Here is a 21,908-nt window from a genome sequence, read left to right on the forward strand (position 1 = left end):
CAGCCATTGCCTGCCTGTTCCCACTCAGCATTGTAGTGAAGGCTTCCTTGCCCTTTCTCTTCTGTAGATTCAGCCACTAGGGGACACTAACAGAAGATTGGTAGATAGGAGTTGGGAAGATGCCATAGTAGTTCTTTCTTCTCTCTCTTTCTGCCTCTCTACCTCCCTTATTTTCTCTGGCAGTAGTTACATCTTTTTATGGTTCCATCTCCCACCAGGCATCCCTTCTCCAGCTTCCTTTAGTCAGTCTCCACTGTGGTTCTAGCCCACTGGACATCCCCAGTTTGTGGGTTGCTTGCATTAAGAACTACTATTTCCTGGTACCTTTTTGTAGTCCCTCCTACCTAGGAGAGGTGGGGGCTTCTTGCTGCTGCTGATTACTGGGTTGCCTCACCATATCCTCTTTGGCCTTTCTGCTCTTCCTTTATCTGTTGAACCGGTTTCCTGTATTAAATTGCTTCTGATTTCTAGATTCCTGGCAGGATGCTGATTGATAGAGTTGGTTTTTCATTATCCAGCAAAGTTGTATGCTATTTATGATACCATGCTAAATGCCATTATGAATGATTCAGAAATGTTCAGGATACCGTCAAGTAAATAACAAGTTACAGAAGGAGACGAGGAACATACCCAAGTAACTAAAGCAAAAGGCAAACGAGCAGATATCGTCTAACTTTCTCTTGCTAAATGCCATGAGTCCAAAGGGAAAACAAAGTCAACTTCTGAAATCAACACACTAAGTATAAAGAAGGAATGACATTGTATATGGAGCCTAAGAATAGGTGAAACTTTAAATAGGTAAATATGTGGGTGAGGTTATTCCAAAAAGAAGTACTGAACAAAAGTATAAGAAAGATTAAAATATCTATTGCATATTTGGATAGCTGCTTGACTAGAACCTAATCATTATAGTAGTATGGTTTACCCTTGAACAACATGAGTTTGAACTGTGAGGGTCCACTTATACACAGATTTTTTTCAGAAAATACATTCTACAGTACCACATGACCCATGGTTGCTTGATTCCTCAGATGCGGTACCACATATTCAGAGGGCCAACTGTAAAGTTATAGGCATTTTTTTGACAGCATGGAGGATTAGCATTCATACCCCTGCATTGTGCAAATGTCAGCTGTAATTTTAAAATAAATGTAGGCCTGATAAGAGAATGCTGGAAATAAAGGTAATTTTCAGCCATATGAGGGAAGAGCTTAGATGTTTGCTTAAAGAATTCATATTTCATCTGGTAAGAAAAGTCAAAGATTACTCTTTGTAAGCCAATTTATAAGATTGGCTTAATGGATGTTAATATTAAGAGAAATGAAGATTTTCGATGAACTTTTTTGGAGGGATGGAAGTTGTTGAGAATTCAGATTTTAGACATACTACATTTGAGATGCTAATGCAGTAATCTAAGTGAAGGAGTTAACTAAATGGTTAAAAAATGAGAAAATACAGTAGGGAGAGAATAGGGCTAGACAAACAGATTTGAGAGTCATTTGAATAAAGTAACAGCTTACAGGTATATGCAATTGCTTAAGGAGTGTTTAGGAAGGCTAATTGATGATAAAACTTAGGGGGACGTTCAGCTTTGAGAACAATCAAGAGTTGAGGAAGGAGGCTAATGAGATTTAGAGAAGTAATAAAAACAGTCTAGTGCTGTGCCCAAAAGGAAAGGGGGAGTTTAAAGAGTGAGGAAGTGAAAGTAATCTCTCATGATGGGCAAGTCAAGAGTGGTTGAGGAAAGACCCCCCCATGTGTTTGGCAGTTAAGAGGTCACTGATTTTTAAGAAGCCAAATTGCAGAAGGTTATAGAAAGTTTGGCTTTGAAAAGAAAACAAGAAAAGGGCTTCCCTGGTGGTGCAGTGGTTAAGAATCCACCTGCCAATGCCGGGGACATGGGTTCGAGCCCTGGTCCGGGAAGATCCCACATGCCGAGGAGCAGCTAAGCCCGTGAGCCACAACTACTGAGCCTGTGTGCTGCAACTACTGAAGCCTGTGCACCTCAAGCCCGTGCTCCGCAAGAGAAGCCACCGCAGTGAGAAGACCACGCACCGCAACGAAGAGTAACCCCCGCTCACCACAGCTAGAGAAAGCCCACGCGCAGTAACGACGACCCAACACAGCCAAAAATTTAAAAAATAATAAAAAAATAAATTTCAAAAAACCTCAGAAGACAAGAAAAAATGTAGCCCAAGGGCCTAAAGCTCTTGAGAAAAGCTTATTTAGAGGTAGGAAAATCAGAGAATATTTTTAGATTAAGGAGAAGAAATTAACAGCAAGGAGAAATTGAAGCTTTAAGAGAGATGGGGATGGTTGGAGCATAGATATAAAATTTAGCCCTTGATATGACTATTCAAGAGGCAGAAGGGTGCATATAGAAAATTTGGAGACAAGAATAAGAGTGGTTAAAAAAAACTGAGTTGAAAAGGGTATTAACTGCTTTCCTCCAGCGTTTCTGAATTCATTAAATGTTTCTGCAGCTTGTCAGATGCCATGCTATTTTTGGTTCCTCTTCTTACCCCAATATCTATTTAATTGCAAAGTCTTGTTGATTCTGCTTCGTTCTTTTCTGGACAATCTCTTCATTCTCCATTTTTGGCCTTCTCATTTCTCTACCAGTAACCTTGAATTTGAATCAGACTGGACATTTCCCACCCCTTTTGATTAAACCAAATGTTAAAGTATTTCTGTTTATATATTATGAATTATGTGGCCTGCCAGAGATATTTGAAGCATTCAGACAATATCTCATCAATTCTCACAAGTTCTCTTAAGTAGGTGTCAAGAGTATTTCCATTTTATCTTGGGGAAATTCAGGGCCAAATATCTCAAAATTGGAACAGAGGGCTTATGATATTCATCTTTTCTGAATATATACTAGATAATATCACCATAGAAATAATTGTAAATGATTTTTTAAAATTTCTTCTTCCAATTACACTTCTACCAAAAGGATAAAAATCACCAAACATATTACAAATATAAACAGCACCATGAACTTGTTGAGGGAAAAAAAAAAGTGTAATGGAAGCACCTTTATATCAGACCTAATGAATTCATCCACTGTTTTTAAATGCCTAGCAAAACAAGGCTTCTCAGCTGTTTTGAACATTCTTTGTAAGTTTTTTTGGAGCCAGAAGAGGGCAGAATCTTATTTCTTAAGTAACAAAGAGATAAAAGCATAAAAAGGAAAGCTTAAGTGAAAAAGTACCTGATTTAGTCTACAACTTCTGGTTATGTCTGATTGAGAGCTTTTTTCTTTTCTGTTTACTGGTCTCTTCAGTATAACACAAATATTTCCATTTTCACTGAAATAGTCTAAAAATAAGTTAACATTAAGATACAGTTTTACCAAATGTAATTCTTGATTCCCTTAAGAAGTGAATAGTTTGATGTGCTTTTAGTTAGGAAATGACTTTTAGATAGCTTAAAAACAATTGGAACTTTTAACAAATAAAATAGGGAAAGCATTATAATTTAGTAATGCATACAGAAGATTAAGACAGAAACTAAATTTGTGTATTTAAGAACATTCGGTGAGTATCTAATGTGTCTTAGGACAAAGGGAAAAATGAGAGAAAAGAAAAGAGTAAAAGTATGTTATCCTTTTTGGGACCTCACTTTTTTTTTTTTTTGATGACCATTTTTAAAGTCTTTATTGAATTTGTTACAGTATTGCTTTTGTTTTATGTTTTGGTTTTTGGGCTGCGAGGCATGTGGGATCTTAGCTCCCCGACCAGGGATCGAACCCACACCCCCTGCATTGGAAGGCAAAGTCTTAACCACTAGACCGCCAGGGAAGTCCCTGGGACCTCACTTGTAGAAGTTTGTAATATAATTGGGGAGATGACTCAGAGAACCTTAAATGACCATATATAATCGAATACCAGGGAATGTGATAGGAACTCTTTGCAATTCAGAAGTCATTTGGTGTTCAGAATGTAGTAGTTTTAAGACAGCTCCATGGAGAGGTAGAATTTGAGCTGAATCTGAAGTTTTAAATAAGCGATGAAGAAAAAGAATCGACAGGCTCAGGAAGTAACTTGGACAAGGTGAATGTAGGGGAGACAAACCCGGTGGTTGGAGTAGAGGGTTTCCTGTTGAGGAATACCAAGAAAGTAGTAGAACAAGTAGGATGGAAATTATATCTCGGAGTGCTTTAACACCTAGGCAGAGGAGTTTAGGCTCAGTCCTGTAGGCAAGTAGTAGCTGTTGTAGATCTTTTAGTAGAGAGTAAATTGATATAATAGTTATTTCCAGGATTTGTAGATAGAATACGTTTGAGGCTGAGCAGACAAGAGATGAGATAAGCCTGAGCTTAGGAAATGGTAGAAAGAACATAAAAGAATAAAACTGGAAAATATTTCAAGGGAGAAATCTATAGTTTTTTGTGACACATTGGAACTGGGGAATAGGAAATTAGAGGCAAAGACAATGCCATGCCTCCAGTAGAGAATTAGAGTTGTGGGTATATCAGGGATAGAAACAGGGACATTGAGAATCAGTGAAAGTCTGTGCTTGGTCTTCACTAGCCTCTGAATTGACTCTAGGTCCTGAGCCAAGTTTTAATTTGAGTCTGTAACTTGGCTTATGATTTAAGTCAAGAAAGCCTTCCCAAAGTCTCATGTCTACCCACAAAAAAGGGCTCTTAACTCGAGGTCTTTGAATGCCCTGAAATTGTGTCAAAATTTTGGTTGTGTACCTTTTTTTGGGAGTTGGGTCCATATATTTCTTTAGAATCACAGAGGCATCTGTACCCTTAAAAAAAGTTAGGCATCACTGATTTGGTAGTTTGGGATGAATTAGAAAAATGATGTGTAACGTCTCAGATTTGTTAGCTGCAGTTTTTTTTGGTTTGTTAAGAATAAAGACATTATATGTTTTGATTATATATGCATTTTAAATTAGTGTGAACTACTGTGTGAATATCAATGCAAATGTGAGTTATTTTGATAATCATGGCAAAACTGACAAAACCTCCCCAGCTTTTTCTGATGGAGTCAGTTAAGTGGGTATAAGTGATCTCTCTAGGTTGTCCTAACCCTCATTCTGAGGCTCGTCTAGGATACTGTACCTTCTCCAAGACCCAGGGACATGGTCACTTTTATAATTGAATACTATTCTTTTATCACACAGTCATAAAACAGATTTTTGCTTTTCCTCTGACATATGTCCTCTTGTTAAAATTACCAGCTAATAAGTATAAGTCTTTAGGGCATAAGTGGAAGAGATCATCTTTGATAATCTCAGAGTATTAGTCAACTTAAGATGTATGAGTATAGTTGTGAAATGTCAACACATTTAAATCCAAGCACTAGGGATTTGTAAAGCAGAAAAGACCTTGACTCCATGAAGTCATATATTACTGCAGAGAACATTCTGGTCTTTTGTGAAGGGATTTTGGCAATCTGCTTTTCCTTTCATTTTATTTTCCTTCTGAGCTTTCTGAAGCTTGAAGTTTTGGATAGTGTCTTCGATTTTATTTTTCTGCAAAACATTAGGAGTTGTGTGTATGGGAAAAACTAGACTTGATATAAAAAAATTAGACCAGTTTAGATTAACAGTATTTTACTGTAATTCATCCATATAATTACCTTATCACTTAAATAGTAAAACTGTCTGTTGGCTACATGAATTTGTTTGGTACTTGGTTTGAAACTTTGAGAGAGTACATTCCAAAACGTAGCCAAGTTGGCTTCAGTTCATACACAACAGATTGCCTGCTGCAAGTATAAATAACCGTATTTTAAAAATCAAATCTATTTCGTGTTTTTCTTTATATATTTGAGGAAAAATAGAAAATAAAAGTTAGATGAGTGTTTTTAGGAGCATTATTTTTCTTACTCTTGGGTTTAACATTCTTAAAATATTTTTGACTTTGTACTCTCAGTAAACTGCCTTCTGATAAAACAGTTCACTGTTCTCAGCATTCTATGATTTTTGCCAAAATAGAGTTATAAAAGTATCTCTACAAGCTCTCTTCAATGTAAGACAAAATTCCACATAATGATAGGTCTCCAAAAGGAATAATTTGGTTTCAAGGTTGAGAGTGTCAGTGAAATGGAATGCTAACAACTGCTTTTTGTTATATTAAAAAAAAAATGTATTTTTCACTCTGTGATCTTTATGTAATATATATGTTTTAAATACATTTATAGTAACTGCCTGGAGGTTAAGACTGATTCAGTTCCTTTTAGTATAGGCTGTTAGGCAGTAAAAATACAACTATATTTTAAACAAGAAAATGTTCATGTGCCATAATATTTACAGTAAATTATATAACAGTTTTAGATGATGTCGTATGTTACACTATATAAACTCTTTTCTTAAGCCAGAGTCTTTGTATATATTATCTTTCAGTGATTGTACACAGTGGTATAGTGTTTCACTTGATATGATTTTAATCACTGTTAGGTTGAACTTGAAAGAAAGTTGGAATCCACAACTAAGTCTAAGCTGCATTATAAGCAGCAGTGGGGACGAGCTTTGAAAGAACTTGCCAGACTTAAACAGGTATGTAGTTTATAGCTAATGATGGATTATTCTTTTTATGTCTTTCTCCCTTGATTTTTTTTTTTTTACAAGTTTGCACATTTGGCAATATCTGTTAGGTTCATATGTCTGTATTTAAATGTCCAGTTCTGTATTTGAGATTAGGCCCCACCCCCCCTTTTTTTAATGTGTTACATATAAGATCCTCCTTTATAAAAACTAAAACTTCTAGTTCCTTTTTTTTTTTTTTTTTTTTTTTTTAAAAGCCAACTGTCCTCTTCCCCACAGCAAGTTGGGAATAATTTCTACTTTCACTTTAAAAACAATCATTCTTTTTCTCCTTTTACTTTCACTTATAAAACTACCATCCTTTTTTCCTTAGTATTAATTTCCTTCTATTGGGAGTGCCTTTGGGGGGAGAATTTTAAGAACATATTTTAAAAGTCATTCCTAGGAAGACACAGTAATTTATTCATTAAAGAAAGGAATCACGGGATTTTTGCATAATTTTACAAGGATTTAAAAGTGAGAGTAGTTTCCTAAATTCTTTACATTACTTTTTTTTTTCCTTCCTGGTACCAGGTAACAAATGCCATTAGCTTCCTGAGGAATTAACCTTAATTTTGGCTATAATTTCTTCAAATTATTAAGATCAAATAAAATATGAGCAAGATTTTTATTTTGAATCTCATCTATGTGACCTAAACTTTTAAGGATGATTAGTGGTTAGTTTATTGTAAGTTTTGCTTTTCTGAAATGTGTCCATTATATGCCGAATGCAATTTTGGTACGTAGGGTCTCTCAGATTTGTATTTTTTTTAATGTGTCTCCCAAACCATCAAATGTCATTAAACATCTTTGAGGTATTGTACTAAATGCTTACCACCTTCATAGAAGAGTATGTACTAGACTGCCTGAGAATAAATAGTGCAGTTTGCCTTAACATAGCTTTTAGATGAATTGAGATTATAAGCATAAGTATAAAATAATATTACACACACTGAATATGTTTTATAGATGCTCACAAGACTAAGCATAGATGAATGAATGAATAGTCATATATAGTACTGAGGGCCTCCTGTGTTCAAGGCACTGTCCTAGATTTATAGTTATAAGTAAAACATAGGTCTTTGCCTCAGGGAGCTTGCAGTTTAGTAATAGGGAAGAAAACTGTAAATACAACATTTACTGCCAAATAGTAAGAGCCCTGAAAAGACCTGTACAGAGTACTCAGGAGGGGAAGTACATCTATTTAATAGAACTTAGGAAAGGTGTCATAGAAGATGAGATATTTGAGATGGATCTCTGGAGAATTGGTTGTGATTTAGGAAAGCTGTGGGGAAAAGGTATATACAATGAATAGAATGATTATAGCAAGGAGGCACAAAGTCAGAAAGCATAGACTCTCCATGGAGAACAGAGGAGGTCCCATTTTAGAGGTCATTTCAGGAAATAAGGACTAGGTAGCAGTGGGAACATGACAAGGAGATTATTTTAAAAGACATGGTTTTGGTAGATTCTATACAATACACTACACCTAATCAGAATGCAGAGTGGAAAGTCAAAGATGATGTCAAGGGTTCAAGCCTTAGTGTTTGGAAAGAGAGTTTTCCAGGATTGTAATGATGGTTATTAAGACAAGAAGCTGATTGAGGCATGGGGAGGAGACAGGACTTGCAGATTTGAACATTTTAATTTTTACAGAAAGAAATTCAGCAAGCATTTAGAAATATGGACTGATGTTGGGAGGATGATTGAGCTTAATAACATGAAGGAATCCTTTTGCAGAGGTGATAATTGAAGATGTGGCAGATAGAACTTAGAATTCTTATGTTTAAGGAGGAAGGAAAGCTGATAAGTGCTTGGTATTATGCTAAGCCCTTCATACGTTTTCATTTGATCCTAACCAAGATCCCTATATAGCAGGTAATATTTCCATTTTATCGATGAAAGAAACAGACTTAGAGACATTAAGTAAGTTGCGCACGATCACACAGGTACTAAGTGATAGAGCAAGGATTAGACTCATTTGACTAGAGTGCGGTCTCAGGCTCTTCCTGCTTTATAATGTTATGGTTTAATTCCATAGAAGCCACATAGTGAAAGAATTTCAAATAGAACAAAGTGAGCTGTGGAAGACATTAGGGATTTCTGACAGAGTGAGTATTGAAGCAGAAGAAGTCATGATTTGGCATATCATAAGCAAGGAAAATGACATCACTGACAGATAGACTAGCTCAGGTAATGAGAATTAAAGTGACTTTGAAAGAGAATAAGCTAATATAAAGTCATGATGGCAAGATAGTTAAGTTACATTTAGTACCACAGGGAGGAGTCCCTGTGGAATTGGGAGCAAGGAAATAATGTGGTGAGAGTGGCTATTAAAAATAACAGGATACAAATTCTACCACAGGCAGCATACATAGCAGTTTAGAACATGGCCTTGGAGTCAAGAGAGCTGTATTGAATCTTGGCTGTACTTCTTAACTACCTCTGGGACTTGGGGAATATAATTTCTCTGATTAGTCTCCTCATTTGGAAAATGAAAAATCTTTCCTCACAGGTTGTTCTGAGAATTAAATGAGTGGTCTGTAAAGCATTTAACACAGTGTTTCGTACATAGTGTATGCTCAATAAATGGTAACTGTTGTTAAAAGGATATGAGCCATAAAGCTATTGTGTAGTATTCTTGGTTTCAGTCATTGGGGACCTAATCAGATGGTAGCTTTGGAATATTGATGAATAGAACAAATATTAGAAGGATTTACGACTGAGTAGCTGAAAAATGACAGACACCAACCAAAAATAGAAAATTTTTAAGTCTACAAGATAGGAGAATGTTGTTATATAATAGTAGCAGTGAGGAAGTGAGGTTCAGTATAGTTTGACTAGTAACAGTAGTTTGTATTTGGATGGTAGATTTAATATAGATGTTCTGTAGAAACTGACAAAAGGGGGAAAACCTATGTTAGGGCTAATTGTGCACATATGCAATACTGTCAGTAGGTGAACTTCCTAAAGTTAGGTGTAAAGAGATGAGAGTGCATTGAGTCTGAAGAAACATCTATAGTTGTTTTATTTGTTCATTTTTCATTCATCAAGTACTTATTGAGAGCCTATTATGCACCTTGCACACTGGTAGATGCTCTAGATACAGCAATTCTCTCCCCACAGTAAACTTAAAGTTCAGCTGGGAGGGCTGATATTTAACAAGAACATGGCAGAGTGGTAAGAAATGCAAGGAAGTTAGCATAAATAATAGAAAATAAGTATTAGAAAAACACGAGGACAGTGGGTTATCATTGTATTTTGTCATTCAAAGCTGAGGGAGAAATGGTTCAAAAACAGTGTTTCAAATATCAGTATTAGAAAAAGGAATCCAAACTGGAAAAGAAGTAAAACTGTCACTGTTTGCAGATGACATGATACTATACATAGAAAATCCTAAAGATGCTACCAGAAAACTGCTAGGGCTCACCAATGAATTCGGTAACACTGCAGGATACAAAATTAGTGCACAGAAATCTCTTGCATTTCTATACACCAACACCAAAAGATCAGAAAGAGAAATTAAGGAAACAATCCTGTTTACCATCACATTAAGTAACTAGGAATAAACCTACCTAAAGACCTGTACTCTGAAAAGTATAAGACATTGATGAAAGAAATTGAAGATGACACAAACAGTTGGAAAGATATACCATGTTCATGAATTGAAAGAATCAATACTGTGAAAATGACTTTACTTCCCGAGGCAATCTACGGATTCAGTGCAATCCCTATCAAATTAGTAATGGCATTTTTCACAGAACTAGAACAAAACTTTAAAATTTCTGTGGAAACACAAAAGACCCCAAATAGCCAAAGCAATCTTGAGAAGAAAAAAACGGAGCTGGAGAAATCATGCTCCCTGACTTCAGACTATATTACAAAGTTACAATCATCAAAACAGTATGGTATGGGCTTCCCTGGTGGCGCAGTGGTTAAGAGTCCACCTGCCAATGCAGGGGACACAGGTTTGAGCCCTGGTCCGGGAAGATCCCACATGCCATGGAGCAACTGAGCCCGTGCACCAAAACTACTGAGCCTGTGCTCTAGAGCCCGTGAGCCTAGAGCCCATGCTCTACAACAAGAGGAGCCACTGCAATAAAAAGCCCACACACTGAAACAAAGACCCAGTGCAGCCAAAAATAAATTAATTTAAAAAAAAAAAACACAGTATGGTATTGGCACAATGACAGAAATATAGATCAAAGGAACAGGATAGAAAGCCCAGAGATAAACCCACGCACCCATGGTCACCTAATCTATGACAAAGGAGGCAAGAATATACAGTGGAGAAAAGACAGTCTCTTCAATAAATGGTGCTGGGAAAACTGGACCAGCTACATGGAAAAGAATGAAATTAGAACACTCCCTAACATCATACACAAAAATAAACTCAAAATGGATTAGAGACCTAAATGTAAGATCGGACACTATAAGACTCTTAGAGGAAAACATAGGCAGAACACTCTTTGACATAAATCACAGCACTATCTTTTTGGATCCACCTCCTAGAGTAATAAAAATGAAAACAAAAATAAACAAATGGGACCTAATCAAACTTAAAAGCTTTTACACAGCAAAGGAAGCCATAAACAAAATGAAAAGACAACCCACAGAATGAGAGAAAATATTTGCAAACAAAGCAACCGACAAGGGATTAATCTCCAGAATTTACAAACAGCTCATGCAGCTCAATATGAAAAAAACAAACAACCCAATCAAAAAATGGGCAGAAGATCTAAATAGTTCTCCAGTGAAGACATACAGATAGCCAAAAAGTGCATGAAAAGAGGCTCAGCATCACTAGTTATTAGAGAAATGCAAATCAAATCTACAGTGAGATATCACCTCATACTGGTCAGAATGGCCATCATCAAAAAGTCTACAAATAGTAAATGCTGGAGAGGGTGTGGAGAAAAGGGAACCCTACACTGTTGGGAACGTAAATTGGCACAGCCATTATGGAAAACAGTATGGAGATTCCTTAAAAAATTAAAAATGGAGCTACCATATGATTCAGCAATCCCACTCCTGGGCATATATCTGGAGAAAACCATAATTCGAAAAGATACATGCACCGAGTGTTCAATGCAGCACTATTTACAATAGCCAGGACATGGAAGCAACCTAAATGTCCATTGACAGAGGAAAGGATAAAGAAGATGTGGTACATATATACAATGGAATATTACTCAGCTATAAGAAAGAATGAAATAATGCCATTTGTAGCAACATGGATGGACCTAAAGGTTATCATACTATGTGAAGTAAGTCAGAGAAAGACAAATACCATGATATCACTTATATGTGGAATCTTAAAAAAAAAATGATACAAATGAACTTATTTACAAAACAGAAACAGATGCACAGACATAGAAAACAAACTTACGATTACCAAAAGGGAAATGTTGGGGGGAGGGATAAATTAGGAGTTTGTGATTGACTTATACACACTACTATATATAGAATAGATGATCAACAAGAATATAAGCACAGGATTGTATAGCACAGGGAACTCTACTGAATATTATGTAACAACCTAAATGGGAAAAGAATTTGAAAAAGAATGGACATATGTATATGTATAACTGAATCACTCAGTTGTACACCTGAAACTAACACAACATTGTAAATCAACTATACTCCAATATAAAATAAACATTAAAAAATAATAAATATCAGTATTAGATATGAAATCATTTCAAGTGTTTTGTTTTTTGCGGTATGCGGGCCTCTCACTGTTGTGGCCTCTCCCGTTGCGGAGCACAGGCTCCGGACACGCAGGCTCAGCGGCAATGGCTCACGGGCCCAGCCGCTCCATGGCATGTGGGATCTTCCCGGACCGGGGCACGAACCCGTGTCCCCTGCATCGGCAGGTGGACTCTCAACCACTGCGCCACCAGGGAAGCCCCTCATTTCAAGTTTTAAAATGGAGAGTAGATTGGGAGGAAGTGGCAGACAGTGCCTACCACTGAAGAAATTTATGCAACTTATGAAGGATAAGAGCTAATGCAATCGTAATTAATTACAAGGCATTGCCAAAGTTAGTAATGAAAAGATGGAAGCCTGTGAGCTGTTGATAGGGCATTTCTTCTGGAGAAATGAGTGATTAATTATCAGAGCATAATTTCATTATAATTGTTACATTTCTTAAGAAATATCCATGCAAAAATTCATTACTTTGAGTAAATTGATTTTTAAGTTATGTTAATATGTGTATGTTGACAGACGACATTGTTTTCACTGTTTGAGGTGGTTTTTCAAATGTAAGAAAATAATCTGAACAAAAACCCCCCAGTTCATGGACTGAGACTCTTAAAAAAACGTTCAGTTTAAAAGGCTCCCACCCAAGCACCCCTCCTTCCTAACATATGCATTCTCATACACTTTTGCTATCTTCTGGATTTTTCCTTTAATTCATTGTTTTCTGTTTACCCTTTTTTCCTAAGTGTTTTCTGTCTTCTTGCCTAAAAAGCATTGGCAAAGTAATTTTAACTATTTGTGCCTAATAACAGAGGATATCACAAAAGTTCAGATGCCTCTTTTCTCTTAAGTTACTGTAAGTGAATTAAGAAGAAAAGAAAACATGGTGTTAAATTCCTGGTTCAACTCCAGACTTCTACTTCATGAAAGAAAATAGTCTCATTCTTTCAGTACAGTAACCTTCATTGCAGACCACTTCTATTCCTTATCCCACAGACTTTCTGCTTTAGAAACAACATTGTAAACATATTTCAAGGTCACTAGGAATCACTGATGTTCTACAGACCACATTTGAGATGCAACACTTTAAGAAGAAATTTAATAGACCTTGCGATTACCATAGTGAATTGTGTTCTGCCACTGTTTTTGGAAGATTAAAATTAATACCTTCATCAAATAGGCACAATTTATATGTGTGAAAGTTACTTCAATTTTTTTTCTAAAGCTTTTTATTAAAAACACATTGTATTTGAATATAAAATTGGAATCCTCTATCTGCTTTTGTTCAGAGGATTGTTTGTGCAACTTCTTGTTTAAATTGGATTAGTACCATGTTAATTTTACATTGCCTCTGGTGAATAGCCACGGGGCTATAATCTCTGCCAGTAATTTGTCACAGCAAAATCCTCTGGAGGGCCATACAAAACATTTGTGTAGTACGGATTAGACGGCGAAAGCCATATCTTAGATTGTTAATAAATGTTAATGACAAAACCCAGCTGGTAAAGCTTGGAAATAAGACCTAATGCTCCGTGCCTGTTGCCAAAAGAATGTTTAAACAGAGATTTCCATTACTCAAAGGTGACCCAGTATAGTCAATTTGTGAATTTAAAAAATCATAATCTTCCAATTATTTGGAAAAAAATCTTTTGTTCTGATTCAAAAGCATAAAACCCTGTTTCCATGTTGTAAAACTTTTTTGTTCTTGGGTAACTGGGTAGGCGACAGCTGTAAAATATAAATAAGTGTAACGTAAAATGGGTCCTAACTTAGAAGACAAGGAAACGATATCCATACAGTCTGGATATGCTATCTTTGGTATGATGTATAACACTGACTTTAAAGAGTTCTGGTTGTTAGACATTTAAGGGGTAATTTAGATTCTTTTTTTCCCATCTCCAAGTTAAGATTGTTACTTTACTGTGTTCTAAGTAGCATATTTATTTTAAAACATTTCTTGACACATTAGAATATAGTTATGGAGGAAGAATAACAGCCACTACTTTTTAAAAATAAATGAATCATTATTAAAAGGTATGAATTTGTTGTTCTGAGAAATTTAACATTTTTATCATGTCTGATACATTAAAACTAGGTATGTTTGTTCACAGGACAGGAAACAGAACTAAGATTTTGGGTAGGATGTGAGTCCCTTACCATATTTGTGCACAGTAGATCTGTTTAAAACTAAGCTGATATATTTAGTTAAAACAACACAGACTTCATTGGCTGACATCAGCACTATCTTGTCCAGCCTCCTGCTTATCCACTCAGAGTAATTAATTTGATTAATTTACAAGTAATTTAGCCAAGGATGGGATGTAAATCTTTGTTTAAGAAAACAGTTGGAGGTCCAAGTCTTGGTTAAAAACTGTGTCTTGAAACCATCCAGGCCCTCCTACTGACTTGTCAGCTCTGGGTTATTTTCAGAAAACTTGACTTGAGCTCCTTAGTTTAGCTGTAAGTTTTTTCCCACAGACTTACATGGTATGTGTGAGTGGGAGAGTAAGTAGTGGCCACGTTTTAGCCGCTGTTTAGTCTAGTGTATGCATGTTTACATCTCCTCTCTGGATTTATAGGCAGCCAAGGCAAAATAAAGATTATACTCACTTGATTGAGGAGCCTTTAACCCAGAGCACCTGGCAGCAGAGAGGATTTCTTCCTCTAACCTCTAATTTTTGTGTGTGCATGTGTGATTATTATTAATGATATATACTTGACTAAAAATTCAAGGCATTTAAAGGCTTTTCTTATGTTTAAGGATTAAAATGTTTCAAGTTTCATACAGTTTTACAAAATAACCTAAAATTAAATAATTGACCATTTTTTTCCTGTTTGCAATTATATTTGCTTCGTGTAAAAGAAATCCAAATTTTGCAGCATCATGACATAGAAAAATAATAGTCACTGGTAACCTTATCACCTCCTCAGCCAGAGATAACAACTTGGTGTATCCTTGTCTGGATTTCTTTTCCTTTCTTTATTTTTTAATAATTACTCTTTAAATGAAATATATCATACATTCCAAAGAGGGGGAAGAAAGAAGATTCTTCTGCACTTCAACCCCCACCTTCTAGTGTAAGAAACAGCATTATCAGTGCTCCTTGTGCCTTTTCTAACCTGCATCCTCTCCACAGGTAACTACTTAGCTGAATTTGGTATTTATTATTCCTTTGCTTTTCTTTATAAGCTTATAAGGTATTAAAAATATCAGTAAACAACAGTTTACTTTTGTATGTTTTTAAACTTTATATACATGGAAATATTCTGTTTGAATCATTCTTCTGTGACTACCTTGTGTGATTCAAAATTTAGCTATTTTGATGCAGTAGCTAAAGTTTATTTTATTGCTTTATAAAACTTAAACATATGAATATTCTAAGTTTTCTCATAATAAGACAACAGTGAAATATTTTATACATTAAAATTTTTCTCTAGTGTTTAAAAGTAGAACTTCTGGTCATAGGGTTCACTCATTTCTTCTGCTTCACTAAATGTTGTGAAATTACTTTCCAAAGTGGTTGTACAAATCTGCAGTTCCCAAGAATGGTGTATAATTGTTATTCTTCACACCATGTCTAACACTTGGCTGTTATCAGATGTATTAATTTTTTCCAGTTTGGTGGGTCTGAAATCATATCATCCTGTGGCTTAAATTTTCATTTCCCTTTGAGCATCTTTTCATTTGTTTATTAGACTTGCATGTGGAATGTCTTATTGTCTTTTGCTCAACAGAAATAAATCAACAGATTTTGGAATCACCAGACACAAAGTTAGAGATAACTACTAGAAAATAGGTGATATGATGGAGAAATGTATTAGAGAAGTAGAACCTTTTCAATCATATAGACATTCTGGAACTGAAAAGTATCACAAATGAATTGTAAGATTCAATAGATGAATTAACAGCAGAACCAAGGATATGTGAACTGAAGATAAACCAATAAAAAGTGTCCAAACTGGAACAGAAGAAAGGATGGAAAATACAACAAAGAACATAAGTGACATACAGGATAGGGTATGTGAGACTGACTACTTTTTGTGTAGCCACAGACCCCTGTGTTAGTCTGTTTGGGCTGCTGTAACCAAATAGCACAGACTAGATGGCTTATAAACAACAGAAATTTGTTTCTCACATTTCTGAAGGCTGGAAGTCTGAGATCAAAGTGTACACATGGTCAAGTCCTGTGTCGAGAGGGCCCACTTCCCCATTCATAAATGGCCATCTTTCCACTGTCTTCACATAATAGAAGAGCTAGAGAACTCTGCTGGGTCTCTTTTGTAAATAATTTAAAATAGTCAAACTACTAGAGTTCGTTAATGAATTTGGTAAAGTTGCAGGATACAAAATTAATACACAGAAATCTCTTGCATTCCTATACACTAACAATGAAAGATCAGAAGGGAAATTAAGGAAACAATCCCATTTACCATCACATCAAAAAGAATAAAATAGCCAGGAATAAACCTACCTAAGGAGGCAAAAGACCTGTACTCAGAAAACTATAAGATACGGATGAAAGAAATCAAAGATGACACAAAGAGATGGAAAGATATACCACGTTCTTGGATTGGAAGAATCAGTATTGTCCAAATGACTACGCAAGGCAATCTACAGATTCAGTGCAACCCCTCTCAAATTACCAATAGCATTTTTCACCGAATTAGAACAAAAAAATTTACAATTTCTGTGGAAACACAAAAGACCCCAAATAGCCCAAGCAATCTTGAGAAAGAAAAACAGAGCTGGGGGAATCAGATTCCCTGACTTCAGGCTATACTACAAAGCTACAGTCATCAAAACGGTATGGTACTGGCACAAAGACAGAAATATAGATCAATGGAACAGGATAGAAAGTCCAGCGATAAACCCATGCACCCATGGTCACCTAATCTATGACAAAGGAGGCAAGAATATGCAGTGGAGAAAAGACAGCCACTTCAATAAGTGGTGCTGGGAAAACTGGGCAGCTGCATGTAAAAGAATGAAATTAGAACATTCTCTAACACCATACACAAAAATAAACTCAAAATGGATTAAACACCTAAATGTAAGACCAGACACTATAAAACTCTTAGAGGAAAACATAGGCAGAAACTCTGACATAACTCACAGCAATATCTTTTCAGATCCACCACCTAGAGTAATGAAAATGAAAACAAAAATAAATGGGACCTAATCAAGCTTAAAAGCTTTTGTACAGCAAAGGAAACCATAAAGGAAAAGACAACCCACAGAATGGGAGAAAATATTTGCAAATGAAGCTACTGACAAGGGATTAATCTCCAAGATATACAAACAGCTCATGCAGCGCAATATGAAAAAAACAAACAACCCAATCAAAAAATGGGCAGAAGATCTGAATAGACAGTTCTCCAAGGAAGACATACACATGGCCAAAAAGTACATGAAAAGAGGCTCAACATCACTAGTTATTAGAGAAATGCAAGTCAAAACTACAATGAGGTATCACCTCACACTGGTCAGAATGGCCATCATAAAAAGGTCTACAAATAATAAATGCTGGAGAGGGTGTAGAGAAAAGGGAACCCTCCTACACTGTTGGTTGCAATGTAAATTGGTACAACCACTATGAAAAACAGTATGGAGATTACTTAAAAAACAGCTACCATGTGATCCAGCAATTCCACTCTTGGGCATATATCTGGAGAAAACCATAATTCGAAAAGATACGTGCACTGAGTGTTCATTGCAGCACTATTTACAATAGCCAAGGCATGGAAGCAACCTAAATGTCCATTGACAGAGGAAAGGATAAAGAAGATGTGGTACGTATGTACAATGGAGTATTACTCAGCCATAAAGAAAGAATGAAATAATGCCATTTGCAGCAACATGAATGGACCTAGAGATTGTCATACTGAGTGAAGTAAGTCAGAGAAAGAAAAAGATCATATGATATCACTTATATGTGGAATCTAAAAAAATGGTACAAATGAACTTATTTACAAAACAGAAATAGAGTCACAGTTATAGAAAACAAACATATGGTTACCAGGGGGTAAGGGGGAAGGAGGGGTAAGTTAGAAGTTTGGGATTGACATATACACACTACTATATATAAAATAGTTAACAAATAAGAACCTACTGTATAGAACAGGAAAGTCTACTCAATACTCTGTAATGACCTATATGGAAAAAGAATCTAAAAAAGAGTGGATATATTTATATGTATAACTGATTCACTTTGCTGTAGAGCAGAAACTAACACAACATTGTAAATCAACTGTAGTCCAATAAAAATTAATTTAAAAAAATAGCCCCAAAGCAAAGAAAATATTTAAAGCCATGGATGAAGAGGGAAATGTTTCCTTCACAGGAGCAACAATGAGATTGACAGATGAACTTTCAACAGTAGTAAAGGAATTCATAGTGGAGTAACATCCTTAAAGTACTGAAAAGAAGTAATGGCCCACCTAAATTGAGTAGCCAGTGAAAATGTACTTCATTATTGAAAGCGACGTAAGACTTTCAGACTAACAAAAATTAGGAGAAGACAATAATCACAGTATTTGTTGGGTTTAAAATACAGAGAATTAAAATTCATGGCAAATAATAATACAAAAGATATGAAGGGATAAATAGAGTTAAAATGTTTAAAGTATGTTGCATTTTCTGTGAAGTTGTAAAGGTCCTAATTTCTATGTAAAAGAAGAGTAAAAATAAGCTGATAGAAGGGAAAAATAGAATGACATAAAATATTAGGTAAATCTAAAAAAAGACAAAAGGAGAGAAGCAGAACATAAAATAGATGGAAGTAGAAAATAGTAATATGTAAAGATTTAAACCCATATATATCACCCATTTCTTTAAATATAAATGGACTGAATACCATTATTAAAGACATATTCAACTAAAACCTGAATTAAAAAAACAACAGTATGTGACTTAAATATAAGGACGCTTTAACTATAAGTACAAAATGGTTGACTTTAAAAAGAGGGGAAATTGTATGTTACATTAATATTAACCCACATCTTAGACTCTAGGGCAAGAGGCATTACTGTAGATTAAGAGAGTTTTCATAATCATAAAAGGGTCAGTCACCTAGAAGTTGACAACAGTTCTGCATTGAGTGTTCCTGGTAACAGCCACAAATTTATATAAAGCAAAAATTAATAGAACTAAAAGGAGAAATGGACAAACGCATAATAATGTAGATTTTACCGTAACTCTCCTGGGAACTGATAGAGCAAACCAACAATGGATAATAAGATTTAGAAGATTTAGATGACCTAACCATTGTTGTATGGAGAATACTTCATCAAAAAAGTCCCAGGGGGCTTCCCTGGTGGTGCATTGGTTGAGAATCTGCCTGCTAATGCAGGGGACACGCGTTCGAGCCCTGGTCTGGGAGAATCCCACATGCTTCAGAGCAACTAGGCCCGTGAACCACAACTACTGAGCCTGCGCTCTGCAACAACAGAGGCCACGATAGTGAGAGGCCCGTGCACCGCGATGAAGAGTGGCCCCCACTTGCCACAACTAGAGAAAGCCCTCACACAGAAATGAAGACCCAACACAGCCATAAATAAATAGATAGCCAAGCATTTGAAGCCCTTTAAAAAATAAATAAATAAGTAAACAAGTCCCAGGATACACATCATTTTCTAGTGCACTGGACACTTAGCTAAATTGCTCATATGCTGAATCGAACAGCAATTCTAAACAAATTTCAGAAGATTGTAATTCAGAATATGTTCTCTGAGCACAGTGAGATTAAGCTAGAAATTAGTAATAAAAAGATAGTAAGTATCCCCCATGATTGAAATAGTACACTTCTTATAACCCATGGCTAAATTGGAGACCACAAATGAAATTAGAAAATGTCTTGAACTAAATATTTAAAACATGTTTAAATATTTAAAACATATTTAAAGACATGAGCTTTAATGACAATTGTGCTTAAGGAGATTTATAGCCTCAGGTTCACTTGAAAAATATCAATAAGAAAAGCATGAAATCTATTCTCTAAATATCTCTTTCAAACAGTCAGTAAGCAAATAGGAAATTAGGAGGAAGGAAATAATCAAAATGAGTAAAAATTGATGAAATATGGGAAAAATGTACAGCAAAATCAACAAAGTTGGCAAAGAATGTTCAAGAACCAAAACAATAGGCAGTAACTCCCAATATCAACGTTTAAAAAAAATGGGACAGGGCTACAGATCCACAGACATTTAAGGAGATAAGAGAATGGTATGAAACTTTTATGTGAATATGAGAGACAGAACTCATAAAACCAATACAAAAAGAAACATAATAGAAGTAGTCATATAGCTATTAGAGAAATTTAATATGTAATGAAAAACCTTCACCAAAAGAAGGCTCCAGACCTAAGTGGCTTCACATATTTTAGTAAACATTTTAGAAAGAACTAACACTGATCTTACACAAACTGTTTCAGAAACTATGAAGAGAGAATACTTCTCACTTTTTAAAAAAACGAGACCAGCATCATCTTGATCCTAAAATCTGACAAGGACATTATAAGAAAATTAATTGGCCAATCTCATGAACATAGATATAAAACTTGTAAGCATCACAACTAAGTTTATTTATTAAACAAAGGGGAAGTTTACTATTTACCCCTTTAAAAAATAAAGGAGGACTTCCCTGGTGGCGCAGTGGTTAAGAATCCGCCTGCCAACGCAGGGAACACGGGTTCGAGCCCTGGTCCGGGAAGATCCCACATGCCACAGAGCAACTAAGCCCCTGTGCCACAACTACTGAGCCTGCACTCTAGAGCCCGTGAGCCACAACTACTGAGCCCACGTTCCGCAACTACCAAAGCCCGTGCGCCTAGAGCCCGAGCTATGAAACTCGGAGAAGCTACTGCAATGAGAAGCCCACTCACCACAACTAGAGGAAGCCCGCACGCAGCAACGAAGACCCAACAACAAAGACCCAATGCAGCCAAAAATAAATAAATTTATAAAAGAAAAAAAATAAAGGAGAAGAAATCAAATGCTCCTATCAAAAATGCAGAAGAAGTTAGTACCCATTCATAGTAACAATTCTTAGCAAACTAAGAATGTAGGGGAAATTTCTTAATCTAATAAAACCTACCAAAAAATATTTCTTAAAGGTTTTCCTCTGAGATCAGGAATGAGAGAAAAATGCCCTCTATTATCATTTCTTAATATTGTACTAGAGGTTCTATCCAGTGTAACAGGCCGAAAGGGTCTATCATCTGGAAAGGAAAAAGTAAAGCTGTTGTCATTTGCAGATGACAGTTGTTATGTACATAGTAAACCAGAAAGTATCTACAGATGAACTATTAGAATTAATAAGTGAGTTTAGCAAGCTTGCTGGAAACAAAATGAGTATTTAAATATCAATTTTAATTCTCTATACCAGAGACAGAGAACAGAAATTTTTAAACTCTGCCATTTGCAGTAGCATTTAAAAACTTGAAACTCCTAGGCGCACATTCCAAGAAAGATGCTACTCAGTATATAGAGAAGTATAAAATATTGTTAGACAAAATTAAAGAAGACCTGAATAATTGGAGAGGTAAACTATGTTCACTGTTTGAAGAATTAATATTGTAAAGATAATGGTTTTGGCCAAATTGATTTGTAGATTCAACATAATCATAAGCAGTTCCAGCAGGTCTTTTTTTTCAACCCTAGAAATT

At 35.7% G+C, this 21,908-nt stretch overlaps 1 protein-coding gene across 6 annotated transcripts in view; it reads left to right on the forward strand.

The window, feature by feature from the left end:
• CEP120 (centrosomal protein 120) overlaps positions 1–21,908 on the forward strand; it is a 78,788-nt gene that overhangs the window by 48,759 nt on the left and 8,121 nt on the right. For all 6 annotated transcript variants that reach the window (XM_027099195.1, XM_027099183.1, XM_027099179.1 and 3 more), the window contains one exon: positions 6,418–6,516. In XM_027099195.1, the coding sequence (XP_026954996.1) occupies positions 6,418–6,516 (99 nt within the window). The remainder of the gene's footprint in view (positions 1–6,417; positions 6,517–21,908) is intronic.

The sequence above is a fragment of the Aethalodelphis obliquidens genome, unplaced genomic scaffold (assembly GCF_003676395.1).
Source record: "Aethalodelphis obliquidens isolate GAN/ISIS:26980383/991018 unplaced genomic scaffold, ASM367639v1 scaffold4, whole genome shotgun sequence".
Lineage (NCBI taxonomy): Eukaryota > Metazoa > Chordata > Mammalia > Artiodactyla > Delphinidae > Aethalodelphis > Aethalodelphis obliquidens.